This window comes from Antechinus flavipes, chromosome 4 (genome assembly GCF_016432865.1).
Source record: "Antechinus flavipes isolate AdamAnt ecotype Samford, QLD, Australia chromosome 4, AdamAnt_v2, whole genome shotgun sequence".
NCBI classification, from domain to species: Eukaryota; Metazoa; Chordata; class Mammalia; order Dasyuromorphia; family Dasyuridae; genus Antechinus; species Antechinus flavipes.
The window spans coordinates 109,370,748-109,393,821 of record NC_067401.1 but is presented as its reverse complement, the minus strand read 5'-3'; the positions used below and the strand labels follow the sequence as shown (position 1 = coordinate 109,393,821).

At 41.9% G+C, this 23,074-nt stretch overlaps 1 protein-coding gene across 4 annotated transcripts; it reads right to left on the bottom strand.

Moving 5' to 3' along the window:
* Positions 1–10,852: 10,852 nt before the first annotated feature.
* ISG20L2 (interferon stimulated exonuclease gene 20 like 2) lies at positions 10,853–23,013 on the bottom strand. Of its 4 annotated transcripts, none has more exons than XR_007953205.1 (5): positions 22,915–23,013; positions 21,216–22,018; positions 18,262–18,462; positions 16,893–17,097; positions 10,853–11,736 (listed from the first exon to the last, which is right to left on the bottom strand). XR_007953205.1 is itself a non-coding variant. In XM_051993767.1 (4 exons), exons 2-4 carry the CDS (start codon positions 21,882–21,884, stop codon positions 16,981–16,983), a joined length of 987 nt encoding a protein of 328 aa, XP_051849727.1. In that variant the 5' UTR covers positions 21,885–22,018; positions 22,915–23,013; the 3' UTR covers positions 16,240–16,980. The 4 variants fall into 4 exon arrangements, 2 of the variants coding, with proteins under 2 accessions (XP_051849727.1, XP_051849728.1); XR_007953204.1 differs by lacking the exon at positions 10,853–11,736 and adding an exon at positions 13,327–15,204; XM_051993767.1 differs by lacking the exon at positions 10,853–11,736 and having other exon boundaries at positions 16,240–17,097.
* Between the last annotated feature and the right edge of the window lie 61 nt (positions 23,014–23,074).

Here is a 23,074-nt window from a genome sequence, read left to right as displayed (position 1 = left end):
AGCTCTCTAGTAGCTCCCCAGAAGCTTCTTATCCTAGTATTTAATGTCCTTTACTACCTCTCCCCAGCCTTGCTTCATTGCACTGTCCATATTCCCCATTGCAGCCCAAATGAACACACACACACACTTTGTCTTCTCTCCTTGCACACACTCACACTTCCCCAAAATCACTCTTTGCACAAAACACCCCTCATGCCCAGACCCCTGTCCTGTTCATAGAAACTAAGATCTGAAGCCAGAAACAAGTTTTTGAGATATTTAGTGCAGCCCCTTCATTTTATAGAAGAGAAGGTTGAGCCTCAGAGAGGTCCGGAGCTTTGCCTAAGCTTACTCGGGCAGTGAGGAGCAAAGCTGAAGTTCAAACCCAGACCTTGACTCCAAAGTCAGAGGCTTTTTTTTTTTTTTTTTTTAACATCCTCTTCCTTCCAGCTCATCACTCCTCCTTAGGGAAGTTTTCTGTATTCCTCCCAGACCAAAATTAATCTCTCTTTTCTTCGATATTCTTGGAGAACATTGTCTAGGCTTCTCCTGTCGTCCTGTCACATTCTCCTACATTTGTGCTACTCCGTGGTTTGTATTTATTTACATGTTGTAGTTCCCTTTGGTGAAGTAGAAGCTCTCTTTGGGCAATTGGGCAATAAGAGATCTGACATGTGAACATGACATTGGTCATGGATTTGTCTGGGAAAGGTCAGTGAGTCACAGAGCCAGTGTGTCAGAAGTGAGACTAGGACTCATATCTTCCTACTGAGTTGCTCCTGAACCCGTAACAAACATTAAATAAGGAATTGGTGAATGAAGGAATGAAAGGCAAGACAACTGGATCTTCCTCTTCTCTGATTCCCAACTGCAGAGAGATGAACTGGGACTTCTTGCCTAGTCCTTTCTTATTCTCAGGAATACTAAACTGCAAGGCTCTAGATGACAGGACCTGAGTTCAAAACCTGACTCTGCTATTTTCCCACTTTTGCTGTCTTAGGCAAATCACTTCCATTTTCCAGGCCTCCATTACCTCATCTATAAAATGAAGAGACAGATTATGTGACCTACAAGGCCCTTTCCTTCTCCAAATCTATCATCCTGGGGTTCAGTCTCTTAACCAATGTCACGTTCACATGTCAGCTCTCTTCTTGCCCGAGAAGACGGCAGTTATGGTGGGGAAGTGAAAGTTAGACTGCAAGGTCTTCCCAATGGACATCAGGGGAGAGAGAACAAGCCTCTTTGGAATCAGAGCTGGGTTAGGGAAATGGCTCCCTGATGGGGAGGAAGAGGTCTCCATGATGGTTTTACCAGGAAACCCTGGGATCTGAAAGATGATTTCCCTTTAGAGATGTGGGTGGGAGGAATCAGAGATGGAGGGTGAGGAGAGATGGGATTGAAGGTAGACAGAGAGAAAAGAGCCTGCCCCGTTCCTGGGCTGGGATCCTGAATTTGTTGTTCTTGGCCCCGCCTGCCCAGTTCCCAGTTCCAGTTGCCAACAATGCTCCCCAGGGCTGGGCTGGGCTGAGCTAACTTAAGGGAGGAGGTGGGGACTGTTGGGCTGGGAGGTCAGGATGCCTGGGTTCTTGTTCTAACCAGGAAGAAGTACCCAGTCCTGATTCTGCTTTCTGGGAAATCGCGGGAGAGCAGGACTATTGAGTGCTTTGAGATTTTTGGAGGGAGGTGAGCCCTATCCATTTGTCTTTCCTCCTGACACTAGTGTCAGTCTTTCCACCCCTGCCCATGAATCTGTCTTCCCCAAGCACTGCAGTCTCCTCGGTCCCATTCTACCGAAGGAGAATACCTTTTCTCCATTCCCTTCAGTACTTCAGCACCTTCTTCTTCCTAAGGAGATGCAAGTTAGGCTTCCCCCATCCATGTCCCTGCCAAAAACTCAGTCCTGGAGGAGAGATGGGGAGGACCCCGAACGGTAGGAGAAAAGGGAGGACCTCGGGGGTAGGTAGTAAGGGAGTTGTTTGGGAACAAGGGAGGCAGCTGCCAACATCTGGTGCTAGGCAGGTCCCAACTTGACTGCGGCCAGCTGCAGCCTCCAAAGTGACCCTCCCCCTCTCCCCCAGGGCATCAAGGGCCGGATGATGAAGTTAGTCAGTTCTGTGACCTGTAGTTAAACTCCTCTCTGCTTTTATGATTCAATTACCCAGGGGCCCCTGCACCCCTACACAAGCTTTATCCCAGTGCCTACTCTTTTAGTTCCTTTGCTGCCCCTTAACCCCAGACAGTCTGGGGGGGAGGGGTTGGGGTGCAGAGGGAGGCTAGGGGCCAGGGGCCTGGTGCCTGGGTTAAAAAATCTCTTGGAGGGGCATCAGGGAGGGGAAATCCAGAGCCCTAGGAAAAGGTAAACATCCAACAATCTTACCTCGGTCCCTCCCGCTGCTTCTCCCCAGCTGCAACTTTTCCTGTTTTACTGAAGGAGGCAGAACTGCCCTGCCTGCAGTTCCCCATCTCCAGTGGTCTCCTTCCCAACACTTCCCTCCTCCCCCCTAAGAAAAACCTAGGAGGCCCCTAGGGAGAGAGGGAAGAGATCAAAGTCAGAGTCAGAAGAGGCGGGAAAGGGGGGGAGGTCATCTCTCTTTCCCCTCTCTGGGCCACTGGAGGGCAATGAACAAGAGCAGGCCTCCCAGGCTCTGGGGCCCAGAAAAGATCAAAGAGAACTGAGAATGAGGGGAGGGAAGAGGAGCTGGGGGTCCTGCAAGAGAAGGATACCCTTGCTAAGGGGGATATAGGGCTAGTCTCTGAGGGGTAATGGAGAAGCACAAAGGGAAGTTCTTAAGCTCTTTCTCTACAGGATGTGACAGAAGCAAGTGAAGCACTTGAGATATGGAGGTCAGATTGTAGGAGGTCTATTAATCAACAAAACCAATAATAATAGCATTTATATCTGGCCTCAGATACCAGCTGTGCGACCCTGGACAAATCAATTAATTCTGTTTGCCTCAGTTTCCTCATCTATCAAATGATCTGGAGAAGGAATGGCAAACCACTCCAGTGTCTTTGCCAAGAAAAGCCCAAATGGGTCACAAAGCATTGGCCATGACTGAAATATCTCAACAACAGCAAAGACAAAACATGTATACAGCTCTTTTGAGTTTTGCAAAGCACTTTACATGCTACCTCAGATCATTCCTACAAGCTCCCCATGAGGTGTTTTTATCTGTTTCACAGCTGAGGAAACTGAGACTGAGGTCATAAAGTGACCTGCTCACGGTCTCACAATTGAAGTCTGAAATGGGATTCAAACTCAGGTCTTCCTGTGGCTAAGTCCAATGCTCTATCCATGGTGCTACCCAGTAAGAATAAACTAGAAAGACCACCAAAGGTTTCCCAAAGTGCTTGTTTCTTGTTCTCCCAGTCTCTCTCTAAAATAACTGCCTCTCAATCCTAGTAATTAGACTCGGGAGCCGATTTGGAACTTCTATAGGATTTCCTCCATAACAGGACTAGGAAAATTGATGATTTTAAGACACAAAAATAGGAAGAAGGGAACAAAGAACCACCAGCTCTAGCCTAGCCCTAGAAATGGATCCTTATTGGGGGTTCACAGGATTTAGGGCTGAAAGGAACCTTAGAGATCATCTTGTTCAACCCATTTTATGAGGAAACTGGGGCCTAGAGGGGAAAAGTGATTTGCCTGAGGTCACAAAAATAGTAAATAGTAGGTCTTATGATTGCAAATCTAGGGCTCTTTCACTATATTATGCTATCTAATTATTACCTATGCCACATAAAAATAAAAAATTGGATTAGGGTGCAGAAAATGCACCAGTGTGATGGAATCAGACCCAAGTCCCACTCAGACCTCTCCATCATGATCACCAACCTAACCCTCACTTTTACCCCATCTCGTGCATAATAGAATCTAGAACCATACCTGAATCTTCCACTTCATTTGGCTTTGCCCTTCTAGTGACCTCTTTCACCCCTGTATTCCATTCAGTATGCAGGGCCAGAGAGATGGGGGAGAAGGATAGGAAAAATAGGGAACTGGCCCGAACCTGACCCCAGGGCCCTAACTGGTAGCAAGATGGAAATGGGAAAAAGATGTGGGAAGCAGAAGGCTCTGATTTTCCCTCCCTCACAGGGGAATGGGGCTCTGGATTCGCTCAGCTGTCAAGGGAGCTGAAAAAAGCAGCCACCACCTACGGTGCCTAACTGCTGCCCTGTTGTTCTCAGCTCCCTCTCGCCTTCCCCACTGCCCCCCCTCTCCTCTTCTAATATGTCCCTCCTAACTCCTATCCTTTTCTCCCACTGTCTCCTCAAACCTTTTCCCCTCATAATCCCTTAGCCTCTTCTCCCAACTCCTTTGCTACCATCCAGCTCCTGGGCTCTGTCTTCACAATGTTGCCTGAGACTTCACCCTTCTCTTTCAGTGTGCTTCAACCCTTTCTCTAGTTTTCTGAAGGGGAAGGGGTATGATTCTTGCATTATGGAGGGAATTATAATGCAAATTATCTAGTCTTCCCTCAATATCAATAGCTAACATCAAGTCCACACATCATTGTCTCCTTTTACCAAGGAAGGGGGAGGGACCCACATTGTAGCTTTGGTGGCTCTGGGATCCCCAGGGACATGTCCCTAGGAGATCAGGAGCCAGCAGCATCTGGATTTCACAACTGCCAATCTCCTAGCATGGTTTTATACCTCCTAAATCCTGAATCCTTCAGATTACAGATAATCTGAGTTTTAGGTTAGTCCTTTGAGAGCCTCCAACACAAAGAGCTCAATCCTGGGCAGAGTCCAATGATCTTTCTCCTTTGAAATTCCTTCTCACTTAAGAACTATATCATTTATTCAGATATTTCAGATATTCAGATAGTGAAAATCTGGAGTCAGCAAACTTGTTTTTTAAAAAAATAAGTTCATATTGAAATCATATTCATTTATATGAATCATATTGAAATATAATTGGTACTTTTTATATTTTATCTGTAATTGATTTTTTGTAAACCAATTTAAAATTGGTTTCTATGTGTTTTACTTAATGTGTTATAAATATAATTCAGAAAGGTAGCTAGATGGTAAAGTAGATAAAAGCACAGGCCCTGAAGTCAGAAGGACCTGAATTCAAATCCAGTCTCAGCACTTACTACTTCCTAGATGTGTGCCTTTGCACAAGTCACTTAACTCAATTGCCTCAGCAAAAAAAAAAAAAAAATATATATATATATATATATATATACATTATATATATATGTATGTAATTCAGAGATGTGGTCCACAGGCTTCATGTGACTACTAAGAGGTCCATGACATAAAATGGTCAAGAGCATTTGATGTAAGACTCTTCCACATTTTGCACAGCAATAGATAGAGCAAGTTCTCAGTGAAACTCCTTCAAACTGAATTGTGAGAGAAGAGGCAATAGCTCTGCAGTGAGTGGTCCCCGGGTAAGGAAGGGACAAAGTGCAGTAGAAAGGATAGGATAGACAGTGGGGAGCAGTTTGGGGTTTGGGATATTTCTCATACTTAACTAGTGCTTTGTATTTATTTTGTTGACTTTAATTTGGAGTTAGAAAACCTGGTTCAAATCTTGGCTCTGCCATTGTGTAAACTTGGGCACATTCTTTTCTCTGGGTCTTAGTTTTCTCAACTTCAAAAAAGAGGAGAATATTGGACTAAATTGTAATGGGCTGAAACTGAGCAGATGCACTTGGACAGCTGAGCATTTGAGGCTAATTACTTATTGGATAATACTCTATTAGCATATGCTTGGAAAATGGCCTGCCCCACTATTCTGTGCTGACTTGATCTGTTGGTGTATAGAGAGATTGGGAGGAGGGATTAGAGGGTGGAGTAAGACAAAGGAATGTGACTCTTGGCGGAATGAGGAAGAGGAGATTCCTGTGTCCATTCCTCTCATTTCAACCAAGAATTAAGACCAAGGATTTTTGCTTATTCTGACTCCGGCTGATTCTAAAGTATCCAGGGTATTAACTTGGTCCCCACAATTGGCACCCAATGTGGGGTGTGAATTCACTACTTCCAGTTCTGACATCATGTGATTTTGTGAATACCCTACACCGGTCTTCTCCAAACTACTTCAGGAACCATTCCCAAGCTTTTGTCCCCAAACTCTGGCATCCCCCATACACAGTCCCCAGATACTTGTGTCTAGAGCTATCTGGTTTGATGATCTTGTTCCTTCTGTTCTGGGCTCCATCTTTTCCATTCAACAGGAGCAAGGACTCTATTCTCTTCTCTGGAATAATTGACCTGTTTCATTTGGATACCTTTCCAGGAATTTTTCCAAACAATCCACAGAACAAAATTCCAAGGTGTGAAAGGCATTCCTTTATGAACAATGCATGCAGTAGGGGAGATAAGATGAGTCACCCACTATTGGGAGTCTTCAAGTGAAGGGGAGGCAATTGGATGACCACTTACAAGTGTTGGACTAGATGGTCTCTGATGCCTCTTCCAATGCCTGATTCTCATATTTTGTGAGAAAGTGTCACTGCCTTCCTGCATACATCTTTACAACTCACACCTTAAATAACTCACATCTAAATGTCTGAAGGTAGTGAACAAGATGGAGGTGGGACCATGTCTTATTTCATCTTTTTATCCCAAGTGCCTAGTATAATGCCTTGCACCTAATAGGTGCTTAATAAATATTGAACTGATTTGAATTTAACAACTCAAAGAGGATAGTAGTACAATTATTTCCATTTTCTAAATGGGGAAGCTGAACTTCAAGAAAACTAACTCATATCTATCATCACATGAATTTACAAAGTATTTTATCTCATTTGATCTTCACAACCACTTGGGAGATAAATCCCATTTAAACAGGAGGAAAATCAGGGCTTTAAGAGTTTAAATAACTTGTTCTAAATCATACCTGGTATATACAGCTGGTGCTCAAAAGTGTTTTTTGAACCTTCCCTTTTATTTCAGTACTCCAGCTGAATATACAATTAGATTCTTAAAGCTAGAGAAAGTGCCTTAGATATCTAATTCAGCCTCCCATTCAGTTTATGGATGAGAAAAACAACACCAAGAGATCACAGGATCCTAAACTTTTGAGTGGGAAGGGCTTCTTGGGTATTACTGAAGCATGGAGGGGAGAAATAAGAACTTAGAAACATATTTCAATCAATATTAAGAAAATACTGTCTCTACAGAACACTGTTAGGTGCTAGAATGACTGGCAGTCCTGTAGAGGGAGATGACATAAATATGCAGAATGTAAGACAATACACAGGAAGGTGTAAACAGTTATGTGAAGTCTAAATATTTTTTATTGGAAAGAGAGTCTGGGGAAGAGAGGGAGAACAGGAAAGGCTTCCTAGAGGTGGCATTTGAACTAGATTTCAAAAATTAGGAATTCAAATGAGTATGGTAGATGAATGCAATACAAGAGAGATAATACAGTGGAAAAAAAAGACCTTCAGCAAAGTCTCCTGAGGAGGTGAATAATTTGGTTTAGCTATAGACTGAAAAGAAAGGATTAGGAGTATTTGAACTTTATTATCAAGCAAAAAAGCTTGATAGTAAAAAAAAAAAAAAAAAAAAGGTTAGATGCTAATGGCTGTGGATATAAAGACAAAAATGATAATCTTTTAAAGAACTTAAATTCCATCTCAAGAAATAACAAGAATGCAAATAAGTAGATACAAAACCTATACAATGTAAATACAAGGCAGATAGATAAAAGGTGATTTTTGGAGCTACTGAGAGGATTAGGAAAGGCCTTGGATACAGGCAGTGGTGCAGAGCTGAGCCCTGAAGGAAGCCTGAGAAGGGCAGAGATGAGGGAAAGAAGCCAAGGCTCAGAAGAGCTCTGCAAACATATAGAGATGGAAGATGGCAGGCATGAGGATCAGCAAGTAGTCACCACTTTGGATCATGGAGGGTATAACAATAGTAATGTACAATCAGCCGGAAAGACCCATTAAGAGTCAGATGGGTGAAGGGATTTCTTTATACATCAAAGGAGTTTGTATTTGATTGTATATGAAATTGGGAACCATAGGACTTTCTTGAGTACAGTAATATTTTTATAATCAGACTTGAACTTTGGCAGCTATGTGAAATTGGGATTGGATATTGAAAAGACTAGAGGTAAGATCTGGATGAAGCAGGCTATCACAGTAGTCCAAGCTAGAGGTCATGAGTGTCTACTACGAAGCAGTAGGTAACAGGGAGTCACCAATGACATGATCTCTCTACATAAGGAAGTTTTGGTCAGGCTGAAGTCCGATAGTTTGATTTAAGCAAGAGAGCAGAAGTGGAATAAGTGTACTACGAGGCTATTAGTATAGTCCACATGAGTGGGAATGAGGGCTTTTATGAGAAAGAGGGGAAGAAGGAGGTTGCAATACAAACACAACTGTGATGAGTATGGAAACAGATTCAGTATACTTAATCCTAATGATAAGGTCCCAATTAGTATGTTGCAAAGGAGAAACTAAAGAATTGATCCCTGAGGCATGCAGGGAGAAGGTATGGAGAAAGACCAGTTTTGGGGAGGTGGTCTAGTCTGAAATTCAAGTTATCTAGCCCTGAGACCCACCCTCTGTAGAAGTCTTGAGCAGAATCATCTTGCCATGCACTGTCAGAAATCCCTATCATAAACCTAAGGTTAAATTCTCCCTATAAAATCTTATGGGTCATCCATGGCTGCTGCCTTCCTTTGGATAAGTCTGCCATGGCACTCTTGTCTTTCCCCTTCCCCTTTCCTCATGCCACATGGTATCTCTCCTAACTCCACTATGCTTCCCAACCCCACTTCTCCTTACACCTAATTAAACTCTTTTAGGGCCCTTTCATCCCTTTCAGGATTTAGCCTGCCAGCTAAGGGCCTTCCCTAAACTCATGGGGTGCTCCCTTTCTAATTTTAAGTTCCACTGAGGAACTTGTCTTTCATAAGCTCTCTCAACTCTATTTTATATTTACTATTCCAGGTATCTATTGTATCCCTTCATTTTTGTCTGTAACCTCCTTTCCTAAATACATCTACCTTTTGACAAAGAAAATGCCATTATGAATTCTTCACATGATCAAATCCCAACTTATGGTACCCACCATCATCTGGTGTTTACATCAACCTCATTATTTTGATGCTCAATCACATTACTATGAGCTAAAGCATCACTGACAAGTTTCTGAATAGGCAGATCATGCTCAGGCCTGTGTCTCAGAGTAATTTTGGTAACTGTAAAGGTGTTCTGAAAAGGGAAGATACAAGAGGCTAGGAGACAATCTTTAACTAGATAACTAGATAACTGTAGACATCTAGTTGAGAATCAATGAGGGCCTAAACTAAGGTGGTAGTCATGTGAGTGGAGAGAAATGTATAAATAGAAGAGAAAAAGGATAGGCCTTGATAACTGATTAGATATGAAGTTTGAGGGACAAGAGTCAAAGATGACTGCAGTTTTCAGGGAAATTTTGGGAAGGTGCCAGAGGGAAGTTAGGAAAGCACTCGGAAATGGTACATATTTGTTATTCACAGGGGAAAAGAGAGGGAAAAAAGGAGGGAAATAGATGTAGCTCAGATTAGATGCAATGGATCATCTATTCTCAACTGAAGGCTCAGCAAGATTCTAATAAAAAAGGGTGGAGGAAGAAGAGCAAAGACTGATAGGACAGCATAAAGAGAATCATGTAAGAATCCTGTTGGCCAGGATGATTTCAGAAAGGCCTGGAGAGACTTACACGAACTGATGCTGAGTGAAATGAACAGGGCCAGGAGATCATTATATACTTCAACAACAATACTATATAATGATCAATTCTGATGGAGCTGGCCATCTTCAGCAATGAGAGGAACTAAATCAGTTCCAATGGAGCAGTAATGAACTGAACCAGCTACCCCCAGAAAAAGAACTCTGGGAGATGACTAAGAACCATTACATCGAATTCCCAATGCCTATATTTTTACCCGCCTGCATTTTTTATTTCCTTCACAGGCTAACTGTACATATTTTGGAGTCTGATTCCTTTTATACAGCAAAATAATGATTTGGACATGTATACTTATTTTGTATTTAATTTATCCTCTAATATATTTAACATGTATTGGGCATCCTGCCATCTAGGGGAGGGAGTGGAGGGAAGGAGGGGAAAAACTGGAACAAAAGGTTTGGCAATTGTCAATGCTATAAAATTACCCATGCATATAACTAGTAAATAAAAAGCTATAAAATTAAAAAAGAAAAAAGAATCCTATTGTCTATCCTCTTGGGGAAGAGTCTTGCAAATAAATGCCAGGCTTTGGAGCCCCCCCCCCAGGGGGTTTTGTGGCATAAACACATAGGCTGTGAAATAGCTGACCCATGAATGCAAACAATGAATCCAACATGCTTTTATATGGACAACAAATTATAGTTATGTGTTTGCAGCTCATTTGCATTTCTAATGACCTGTGATATTTTGTTAAAGACACAAATCTGACTAGAAGTCAAAGACCTAGATTCTAGTTCCAGTTGTGCCACTCAATACCTTGGGAAAATCACTCCATCTCAAATTCTTCATCTATAAAGTGAGGGAGTTGAATTAAGCCTCATAATTCAATAGAAAGAATTCAGAGGACAATTTGAATAATTTTGATTATATAAAATTAAAAAATTTTTGAACAAACTAATTAAGTCAAAAATTGAAGAGAAGTGGGTAAATGGGGAAAATCTTGCAAACTTCTCAGATAAGTCTCATTTCTAGGACACAGAGAAATGATTCAAATGTAAAGTCAAAGGATATGCATAAGCAGTTTTCAGAGGAAGAAATCAAAGCTATCAATAGCCACATGAAAATAAAAATGTTCTAAAAATCTATAGTAGAGAATTGAATAAGGTTCAATCTATCCCATAGATTGTCAAAATTGGCCCCCAAAAGGGAAAAAAATGCTCAAGGCTCTGAGGGAAAACTGATATATTAATGCAGAAGCTGTGAATTGATTGTACAGTCAGTTCTGGAAAGCAATATGAAACTTCAAAAATTATTCAACTATGCCAACCCTTTGATTAATTGCAAAATCTATACCCTCCCACCCCCAAAATTAAAATTAGAATTGGAAATGTACAAGGTTTCTGTTTTTTTGGTGGTAGCAAAGAACCAGAATCTGAAGGAATGTTTATTAATTGGGGAATGGCAATGGAGAATGTAACAGAACACAGATGCTGTGAAAAATGAAGATGTTTCTGAAAAACCTGGGAAGATTTTGACAAACTGGAGCAGGAAGTAATGAGCAGATCCTTGAGAACAACTCATAGGATAACAATAGTGCAAAGACAAATGACTTTGAATTCTTTGGAACTGATCAACTCAATGACCATCTATGCTTCAGAAGACTCATGGAAAGTGTTGCGCGCGCGCGCACGTGTGTGTGTGTGTGTGTGTATACACACACAAATACACATATAGACAGAAAGAGGGAGACTGACATGGCTAATGTGCGAATTTGTTTTGCTTGACTGTACCTATTACATGTTTTTTCTTTATTTTTTAAGTTGGGGGGGGGGGGTGTTAAGGGACAGGTCAATTCTCCAAGAGCCTCCACAGCTGTGGATCATCGCATCTGAAGGAGTTGTAGGGCAGCCTTTGCTGACATAGGTGTTGTGGACTGGGAACGAGATAAATTGGAGGCAGAGGGAAGAGCAGAGAGGTCAGACAACGCAATGGCCTCTTAGTCAGGTCAGAGAATGAAACTGCCTCTCAGTCTCCTTGTATCATCCTCTCACAAGAGGAGATCCATTCTGCAGGTCTGGGTTGGATCTCCAGCAGCTACTTAGATGGCTCCTGTGTATTCCAACAAGGGGATAATTAGAAGAGAACTTTGGTTAACTGAAAAAATATTTTGGACATTAATTTGAATCCTAATTCTAACACCATGTCACTTAACCTCTGAGCTTTAATTTTCTCATCAAAATGAAGACAACAAATGTACCATCTACTTCACTTAACTATCGTGATTAAAGTGCTTTGCAAACCTTTAAATACCATAATATCATGAGCTAAAATTACAGCTACCCACATAACAATATAATTGAACTTAAGTTCTGGCTAATGTCCATCAGGGATCAGTATGAAATAATCCAACTCCATCATTAATAAAACAAGTATTAAGTTTTAGTCCTGTTCAATTCTTTGTGATCCATGGCAAACATAGTAGATTGGTTTGCCATTTCCTTCTCCAGCTCATCATGACAGATGAGGAAACTGAGGTAATTTGTTAAATGACCTGCATAGGCTCACATAGGCAGCTCTGAGGCCAGATTTGAATATATGTCTTTCTAACTCCAGGAGGTGCCCCCTACCAGCCCAAATATTAACTAGGAGAGGATTTTAACCAGGTCCACAAATTCCAAATTTCATTGATACAAACAGACCACAAATGACTAGAGGTCATTTAGAACTAGACTAACTTTCTCATTTTATAGATATTCTTTAAATTCATTCTTAAAACTTTTATCTATAGCAATCAGTTGTATCTTAGCTATAAAACATATTAGACCATATGTAACAAGTTTGCAAAGCTTAAAGTATGTTACTATCACTTAATACCATCATGGAAATCGGGACAGGGGGATTTCAGACTATTTAATCCAACCCCTCATTTTACAGTTGAGGAAACTTGAGATGCTCATGGCCCTACAGATAGTAAACAAAACTGGGATTTGAAAAGAGGTCCTTTAATTGCAAATTCCAACTCTTTTTCTGCTGTGAGATGCTAAAGAATTGATAGACCTGGCAGATAGTGAGCCACCATCCCTTGGTGTCTGAAAGTTCTTGGGAGAACTCAGGAACAGAAAAAAAAAAAAAGTAGAAGGATGTTTGTATCTCCGTTCTACCCGCCCCCCCCCCAAAAAAAAAGGGAAGAGAATGGAAATTGTGTAAAAACAGCCAAATTTGGTTTGCCATATATCATGATTTCTGTGGGGACTTGGGAACACATTAAAAAGATGGTTAGTGAATATTTTAAAAAGGAAGTGATCAGACCCAGAATGACCATCAAAAATAGGCTTATTTCCATTTTTTTGACAGTCACTATGCTGTTACATTAGGAGAATAATCTAGTTTACTGAGATTTTTAGCAAAGCATTTGGCAAGGTCTCATGTGGAAAATATGGCAAAATGGAGTTTGATATTACAATTAAGTGAATATAGAAATGATTGACAAGGTTCAAAGTATAATCATTAATGATCCATGTCAACTTGGAAAGTTGCCCATGGGATCTGTGCTGGGTCCTGTCCTCTTGATAGATGACTTGAACAGGTATGGGAGGCCTACTTTTCCAACCTTCAGGTATATCAGAATGTAAGAAGATCTTAAAGCAAGTTAGAACATTTGAGTCAAAATAAATATGATGAAAGTCAGAGGCTTAAACATAAAGTTATGCATGATTTTAAAAAGTCAATTATCACAAATACAAAATGGGTGTTAGCCCAGTTAATGAAGGTGTGGTGTTTTCTGTGGGTCACACACTCAATGAATAAGTCCACACAATTGTCCAGGAAAGCTAATGGGCTCTTAGACTACACTGAGAGAGTATTGTGTTCAGTTTTGGATACATTTGAGTTAGGACAATAAGATGGAGCATATCCAGAGGGTAGTGACAAGGAAAGCGAAAAATCTTCAAGTTCTTGCCCATAAGAGGATGGAAGGAACCAGACTGTTTAGCCTGGAAAAGACATCATGAGTGTGTTAAGCTGTATTCCAGCATTTGAATGAAAAGTGAACAAGACTCATCTGCTTAACCTTTAAAGGGCATAGTTTAGAGCAATGGATAGAAATTGCAATAATTGACCTTAATTTGAGTAAAGACTTCCTAATAACTCGAATTATTCAAAAGTGAAATGGGCTAAGAATGTTATAGGCTTTTCCTCATTTGAAGTCTTCCAAACAAATGTTTGGTGACCACTTATGTCATGTTGTACAGGGATTCTCTCTTCCTGGTACATAATGGATTCATTTCTAACATCCTTTGGAAATCATGAAATTCTGTGATATTAAGACATTCATTAATTAAGTGCTTACATTTCTATTGTCAAATGTTGTCATTTGTTTGCAGAGCAGTATGATACAATAGATAGTTTACCTTAGAGTCAGAAAGACCTGGGCTCAAATATAACTTTGATAAGTAATGACTTACTCTGGACAAACTCTCAGTGCTTCCCGGAGACTTTCTAGGACTCTGCCTTACAGAGCAATTAGTGATTTGCATTGGTAATGGGAATTTTTCATTAGGACATCTCTAAATCAATGATTTCCCTTTTTTTTTTTTTTTTTGCTGAGGCAATGGGGGTTAAGTGATTTACCCAGGATCACACAGCTAGGAAGTGTTAAGTGTCTGAGGGCACACTTGAACTCAGGTCCTCCTGACTCCAGGCCTGGTGCTTTATCCACTGATCTCTAAACCAATGAAATCCTAAGTCTGGACACCTCCCAAAACAACAATGAACCAGAGTCTAAGTCATTCATTCAGTTGCCAGTCATGAACAATAAGGCATTTTCCTAGGTGAGATACATAAATGCTTATATTAAACTAAATGTAATGAAAATCTCAAATGAAATCTCAAAAAAGACCACCCATTAAAATTCACACTGAAAAATAACATGTGTTGGACACTCAGGTTTTACTCAAATGGACCAATATGGTAAACAGACTACCTCTTGCCCTAAAAGAGCTTATAATCTAGTCAATAATTCCAGGTACTAATTTCATTGAGGCTGGGTATATGTATTGTGAATTCCACATATATAAGCTGGAGTCTGGTCTTGTCCCCAAAATGTTTTCATAAATAGGTCCCACAAAGGCCAAAGATTCGGATTTTAATCAAGTTACCTGGTTCTGAGTTTGCTAGTAGTCTTTCTTCATCATGGCTATCTGTAATCTAATTCTGTTTTCGTGCCCAATTCTAAGGCCAGCATAGGTTATCTTGTTCAGGTTATACAGACTTCATAGACTTCCTGGTTCTCTCTATTCATGGACCACGCAGTGTCACTTCTTCTGTGCCAACATGGACATTGATGCCTGCTAGGCTTGACAGGAACCAACTTGCTCAAGCCTTGATGATTGCCTGTGCATGTAGATCATGCTATGAAGTCAATGAGCTAATGCTTGAGGCCTGGTGGGGCTAAAGGGAAAGCTGTTACTGGGGTGACGTTTTTATTTTCTAATGGCAGTCATGGAGGTGGCTCTAGTCTCCAGAGGCAAAGCAATGAAGACAGAACTATGGCCCCGGGTTTTTCTGTAGATGAAATACCTGCAATGCCAAAAGTGAGTATAAAATGTAGCTGTAGGTTCAAAGGGCAGAAAAAAACCCTCTGTGGGGTTCTATGTTGAACAGGGCTGGGGTTCATTGAAAAACAAATCTGCAGCTGCTTCAGAATACCCCCTTTCATTCACTTGTCCCCCTTTCTTGCACCAAATGATCTATTTTATAGAATTATTTAACCTCAGATTGCAAAGGATTTCAGAAGTCATCTGCTCCAACTCTATCTAAAACATGATTCCCATCCATGTGTCCAAAGACAGTCATTTCATCTCTGCTCACACATATAAAGATTGGAGAAAATCTCCACATTGAAATAAGAGATCTGAATTCATATGTTAGCTCTCTAAATTAGAAACAAGGGAGTGATCGTAAAGATCCCTTCCAGATCAAATTCCTCCTCATATGAAGTTGCAGTCTGTCTCTATGTCAATTCTTAGTTCTAACCAATGTAGGCAGAATAAGACATCCTTTTTCCATTTGAAAAACCTTTAGGTATTCTAGACATATTCAAATGTCTCTTCCTTCAGTCTTAACTACACCTATTCCATCAAGCAGGCTTCTAACAACATGGTTTCAAATCCCCACAGTGCTTACTTCTAGAAGAGCTCCAAACTTATCCATATTTCTCCTGAAAATGGAGTACACTCAAAATTGAACACAATTAAACTTGGTGGGAACCACGACAGAGCATTCAGATGCACTCTCTGCTAAGAGACACACCAACTAAACTTACATGTGTACTGGCTTTGAGATGCCACACTTTGAGCCATCTTGTATAATCTTGCGTTATTATCCACACGACTGATTTATAAGTAGGAAATGTGAAGCAAAGTTGGGAACGAAGAATATGCCACAGAATAGCAACCTGAAGATGCTTAGTAATGTTTGTGAAGTGGAGACTGTATGATTGGTTTTATCCACATGCTGGGGGCTGTTCAGGGGTTTTCAAACTCACAAACCAGGAAGCTCCTTTACTGAATTACTTGTAGTTAGCCCATATTATGCATTCTTTTGCAAAACACATTGTCTTGAATCTGTTTAATAAGTAGCAAAGAAACAATACTTCTTCCTTTATAAAAATTCCTTTGTGAGTTTACAAGGCAGTAACTTGGGCATTTAGAGGCTTCACTTAACGTGAAGGAGAGCATTGAAAACATAAATGCTTTCTCAGCAGGCACCTAGGACTCAAATACCTCTTCCCCTTAGGGAAGAGGATATTTTTAAAAAATTTAACCATGAAAAAATTGATTTTCTTGCTTCCTACATCCCGGTGAAAAAACAGGGAATCAACTGATCATCAGAGGTGACTCCTCCAATTATCAAGGACAGGAAGAAGAGGGTGTCCTGGGCAAAAAGTGGCATTGACTGATGGTACTTTGGGACAAAAGTACTCATCACAATCGTAATGATTTAGGGGAGATATCTGGGGAAACTACATGTCCCAGCACTGTCCTGTTAGTCAAGTTGCCTGGCTGGAACAAGGCGTGCTGGGTCTTGTGACCATCTTAAAACACCAATGTAAGGGGTAGGCAGCAAGATTGGCTTTCAAAGTTTCCTCTTATCCCATCCCTTCACTGGGAGGAGAGGGAAAACATTCTAGACAAATAGGACACAACACCCGTGGTAAAAATTTCAATGGTCTATGGTTGGAGAGATTGGGTCTAGGATAGACTCACTTCCCAACAGCTCCAGCCTAAGTCCTGTTTATCCTCAGTCTGATGTATTCTCTCCGAAATGACCACCAGTCCCCAAACCCCACCTCCCCTACTCCTGAGAGGGAGGAGACCGGGCCAGCTGTTGCTCCCACTCAACTTCCACCAGTTTGTAGAGGTCCATAGTTGCCTTGGCATCTTCAACTGAGGAATGTCCGCTCTTCCCTACCTAAGGGAAAAAGGGATGAAAGGAAGATTGAGGCTTTAAGATACTGCTTCTGCATTTTCTCTTTATTTCCCTATGTACCAACTCCTTTCTCTTGATCCTATTTCTGTCTGGCCTGCCATAGACACTGCTGCAGTAGATAGAAGATTAACATTAGAATCAGGAAGAACCTGGTTCAGGCCACACCTTTGACTGTTACTGGGTACATGATTCTAGGCAAATCAATTTAATTTCTTATTGCCCCAAGCAAAACAGAAAGTGCTCTGCCCTGGTAGAGGGAGTTCCAGAACCAAGAGTTCCTTAAATATCATAGCTCCAGATTAAAAAAAAAAAACAACAACAACAACAACCAAAAACCCATCTCTTCTTTCCTCTGATAGTCAAGCTTTCCTAGAAATAGAGCCCTACTGTGAACTTTCATTTCCTCATTTCAGAGTTCCATCTTTGGGAAATCTATGCCATTGTCTAATCTCTGTCCTTCCTAATATTTGTTAATTCCATCTTATTCTGTATTGATAAAACCCACCTTCCACTTTCAGCCAACTGCCCTTCAAATTAAGGATACCATTAGCCCTCAAATTATTTCTTCTCTAGTTTCTTGCTCAATTCTTTTCCCCTTTTCTATGTGGCTCAGGAGATAGGTTTAATTCTGGGAATAACTGGTATTTCCCTTAAGTTGGTATAGTAAGATCACATTGTTAATTGTTTGTACTATTTGTGACTATTCTTTAGAAGAAAGCTTATCCTCTTCCTAGACAAACCCAATTCTAGGACCTATCTACTTATGATTATCACCATCATTTTATTCCCAAAATCAAGCTGTGAAGAAATGAGAAGAGCTATTATCCTCCTCATTTTGCAGATGGAGGAAGTGATGCCTAAAGAAGGCAGATGAGTTGGGAAAAGTCACATATAGCAAATGAGAAGCAGGATTAGGGCCTGGCCTTTCACCCAAAGGCTATCTCCCCCCCCCCCCCCTTTGACCTCCACACTAGAGACATCCAATCAGTCAAAGCTAAAGGCGCTAACGCCTAGGAAAAGAAAGTTGAAAGAACTATTGGAACTCATAAGTTAGGGAGGAAGGGGAGGGGTTATATGAAGGGGAAAGTTTAGAGATGCTTTCTGGAGCTTGAAAAAGTTTCACTCATCCCCACCCACTTAACTTACCTGAATGTCCTGATGGAGCAGCTGCTTGGTCAGACGCTTCAAAGAGATTGATTCATTCTCAGGGAAGCCAGCCCGGGAATTAAGGATAGGAATTCGGGAAGTGTCTCGGGTAAGGGGCTTGGGGTGAAAGTAATGGAGGGCTTTGAAGTCATTGTGGATGGCATGGCCCACTACAATCTTGCCAACAAGTATCTTCAAGATCTGAAATTCAAAGAAGAAAAATAGTTGAAGTCTCTCAAGATTCCATGTACACACAGCATAGCCTTGCTACACTGATACAACCCTTCTATATCCTCTTTGTCCAGTGTGTCCCTCACAAAAGCCACTATACCTCCACACAAACTATCTTTCTCCTGTCAAACTGTCTCTGTAATTTCCCTCCTTCAAGACACCTCTGCCTAGCTTAATCAGATGAAAATAGGCTGATTTCTTTGGCTCTATTCAATCTGGAACTGGAAAAAGAATGAACTGGAAATAGAATGATTGATTCTTCTTTCTCCCCCACCAACTCTTCAACCCAATGATAAATTTACTTCCTCCCAACTGTACTCATTCCTAACGTATAAGAGACAAACCTAGCAATCCAGAGAAATTTAGACAACCTTATAGTTAGGAATGAGTACAGTTGGAAGGGGGGGAGGGGGGCGGGGAGAGAGTAAGAAAACGATTATAGATTCAGAGCTGAAAAGGACCTCAAAGGATATCTAATCCATGTTAGAGATGAGGAAATCAAAGCCCAGGTTAAATGATTTTTCCAAGGTTAAAAAGCAAAAAGTAGGATTTGAACCAAGAATCAATGAACCAGGGCCTATGCTCTTTCTACTCTACTGTATTAATATTGCTTCCCTTTAAAAAAAAAAAAAGTCTCACTATATAATTACAACTTTCCTTCTAAAAATAAAAAATTACATCTTCCTAGCTTTATCACTCACTTTTATTTGTCATACTTGGCTCCAAATGACTTCTGGTTGTTTCAAAAATCAAAATCACTCTCAAAAAATAATATGCCACCACTTCTGAGGGTCAAGGGAATAGGTTACAAATCATAAAACAAGGGTTCTTAAGCAAGACTCCTAATTTTGAAAAAATACTTCTGAGAACCCTATTCTCAATATAGTTGATTTCCTTAGCAGACATTTAAACGTAGTTCTAAGCAGAAGTCAGAATGCCAAAGGAGTTCATGATGAAAAGTGAAGAATCCCTGCTCCAAAGGCAATTCCTCAGTTCAGTCCTCAGAATATCTCGGAACTGGAATATGCAATATGCACATGGCCTTCTCAAGGGAGTCTACTCTTCAAGAGACAAAACTCATGGCTAGATATGTTCTGATGGAGGAATTACCTCCATTACAGTCTGTATGCCACCCAGCATATGGTTATCTGCGAAAAGGCAGATGTTTTCTGTAAGAATCTCAACCCAGGCCAAGTATTTATGATCCTCTTTCCCAACAACAACTGGCCATCGGCCTCATTTCCTACCATCTCCTAAGAATGGACTCAGGACTTCAATTCAGCTCAGCTACCTCCAGCTTTAAAAGTCCCCACTTCCTGGGATGCTTCTTTTATATCCTCCATTTTTCCAAAACTTTCCAGAATTCAGGAATTTCCGAATTCTGAACCAATTATGTCTTTATTTGGAATTTCCTCTCCATATTTCCATTTACACTACACAGTTTCGGCATAAACAAGAGAGGACACAGGGTACGGGAAAGAGCACTAGAGCAGAAGACCTAAATTTGAATTGACTTTGTCATTTGCCACTAATGTAACTAGACACAAACCAATTCCCTTCTTGGGGTTTCAATTACTAAAATGAGGTTGAACTGAGTTACCTCTAAGGTCTCTTTCAACTCTATCTCCTGGCTGGACCCTGTTTTGGGTCCTTGGAGATCAGAACAGAATTCTATACACTGGTTGCTGCTGGGACAGGATATATGGACACAAATAAATTCTCAAGTATCTTTGAACAGCTCAGACAGAGAATTGGCCCAAGGGCACCACCTACAGGTTCCTGAAAAATCCTGCAGCCAAAGCCTAGGTTTACAATGTCATTACTGCCTGAAATGTATAAGGTAGGAGGTGTTTAATTTGATACTCACATTATATATAGGAACAGGTTATCTGAGGGAAGCCAGGGAGTACAAAGTCCACACCTGGTGAAGGGGATCCTAAACTAAGCCTCAGGCTAAGGCAAGCAAGAGTTTGTAGTATGAATGTTGAACTCTAAGTCCTGAACCTTGTGTCCAGCCCTAGTTTTGTATGACTTTTACTTTTCTGAACCTGCATTTCCTCATCCGTAAAATAGCATGATGGCCTAGCTGCTGCTTAAAGTTTCCATCCAATGCTGATATGACTTCTAAGCAACTGAGCACTTGGGAAATGGAGGCATTTACCTTCCTCCAGGATACTTTTAGACCCTTCCTCTCTGTGACAGAGAAAAGCAGTCCAAGGTGGGAATGAGATTATTCAGGAGCATCTCATTACCTGATTCTGCACTCTGACAGAGTAGTGACAGGACTGAGAAAAAAAAAGTACCCAGAAACATTCATTCTATCACCTAAATTCTGCATTATTTCTTTCATTGTTTATCCTCTTTTCCAATTCTGTGCTGAATTTTTCTCCTAGTCCAAGAGGCTTCCCAAATAAATATCCTTCCTTCCCCACAATAATCAAAATATCTTTGTACAACTTGATCCTTTGCTCCTGTTTCTGTCCAAATCTTGGTAGGAAACAGGGGGAGAGTAGGGTTACCCTGTTTTAGTTCCAGAACAGGGCTCTGTGCTCAGCATATAATGTTAACTAAGAAATCCTTTCCCACCCTCTACTACCTTTCACCAAAGCCCATTCCTTTCTCTTTATCTAACCTGTTAGGCTTTCCCCCCGATTGTTTCCTTTTAAGAGAAAGACCCCAGAGGCATCCTATCCCACCTCCCTCCCTGTCCCCACTCCCATCACCTCTTTCCGGGCCACTTTGAAAGGAGTGGCATTAATCATATGCTCCTTCTTGATACCGCTCCACTTGGTCCGGTAGTCAACAATTTTGCAGGGAGGACGAATGTATTCATCATATAGCACGTCACCATTGTAACTTACAATGCTACACCGGGCCAAAGAACTGGTATGGCCTTTAGGCCCTGTGCCCACCATCTCACAGTCAAGAGCCACCATCTTCTTGTTGCAGCCCTTCTCTGATGCAGGTGGGAGGGTTCGGGTAGGTGGGAGGGGGCAAAGGCCACTCTGAAACTCTGACAGGAGATCTACCTTAGATGCCACAGATACTGAACTGGTCTTCCTTGAAGGAGCAGGTGTCAACCAAGACACTGTTGATACTTTCCTATTCAAGGGCTTCTCAATTCCATTTTTCTGAGTGGGTGTCTCCTCTATAGGTTCAGGGGGGAGATGGAGTTTCTGTTTACTATTTGTGCTAAGGGCCCCCCCTTTATTTTGGAGTTTCGAATGACCTGATCCTGAAGGCCTAGCAGGGACCTGCATCTGTTTCTGCTTAAGATTCCTCTGTATCCGCCTTTGTCGTTGGATGAAACGCTGGTGCCTGTGGTTCCCCTCAGTTGCCTTCTTTGGGGGAGAACAGTCCCCAAAGTCCAAGTTGAGAATTAGGGTAGACATTGTCAGGGAGGATCGGAGAGAAGAGTGACCAGGAGGGATCTCGCTTCAGATAGTGGCTTCTAAAAACAGGGAAGCTTGGGGGCTTATTCCCAGCCAAAGGCCAGAGACCCACATCTTGAGGTGTGTAGCATACCCTATGGAAAGAAAAGTGACCAAACTGACCCCAGAGTCTAAGGGTCCAAATGATGGGTGGTGAAATGACTCTTTATAAGCCTCAGCATAACCTTAGATATCAGGTAAAATAGTCAATCTTTTAAAAAGTTTTAGGGAATAGAGGAGTTATTTTAAAGGCTACAGTATTTGAGGGGAGAGTAAGGCTAGGGGTAGACAACTTACTCAAAAGCATAGGGATGAATGAGATGTTAAGAGACAGTATGCTACAGATGGGGAAAAAATTGGATTTAGAAAGAACATGTAGGCTTCAATCCTGTTCGTGCTAAGTCAGGCATTCAAGCTTAAAAGAAGTGATCTGCCTACAGTCCTGCAGGTAGAAAGTGGTTCAAGACTCCAACGCCCCATGAAAAATGAGGGTTGTAATGCCTGCTATTATTACTGTGGCACATCCAAACTTAAGCCCTAGAAAACGGATCTGCTCTAAGCCCTTCCACCCTCCCCAAATCCTCCAGGCTCTTCCTGCTCCCCTCAGATTCGTCCCCTTTCAACACCTCAGAAGCTAATGTACCTCATAGCTTCGGGCCCTTGGTGTCCACCTCCCCTTCTCTGGGCCTCAGTTTCCCCATTTCTAGAATCGGGAGATTGGACTCTAAGACGCCTGCGGCTTTCAATCCTGTGATTACGAAAACAGTCCGGCTGAGCGGAGGCTCCTGACCCGTGACGAGGATGAATGAACAAGGGGGGAAACTGAGGCTGCTGCAGGATGGTATCACTACCCCGCGGTGTCGCGGGAATCAATCGGGAGCTCGGAGAGCCTTCCGGCCCGGGGGTACGGCCCCACCCTGACCTAGCCCCGACACGGCCGGAGGAGCCCTGGGCCGGACGCCGGGCGCGTGCCCCATCGCGCTTCACTCACCTCCTCTGGCGGCCCCCGTAGAGGCCGGAAGCGACCGGAGGCGGAAGTGGAGATGGGACCGCGCCTGCGCGGCTGCGGGCGGCAGGCACGCGGGCGAACGCGTGGAGGCGTGTGACGGGAGCGCGCCTGAGGACCCACGGGCACCCAGGCGACACCCAAG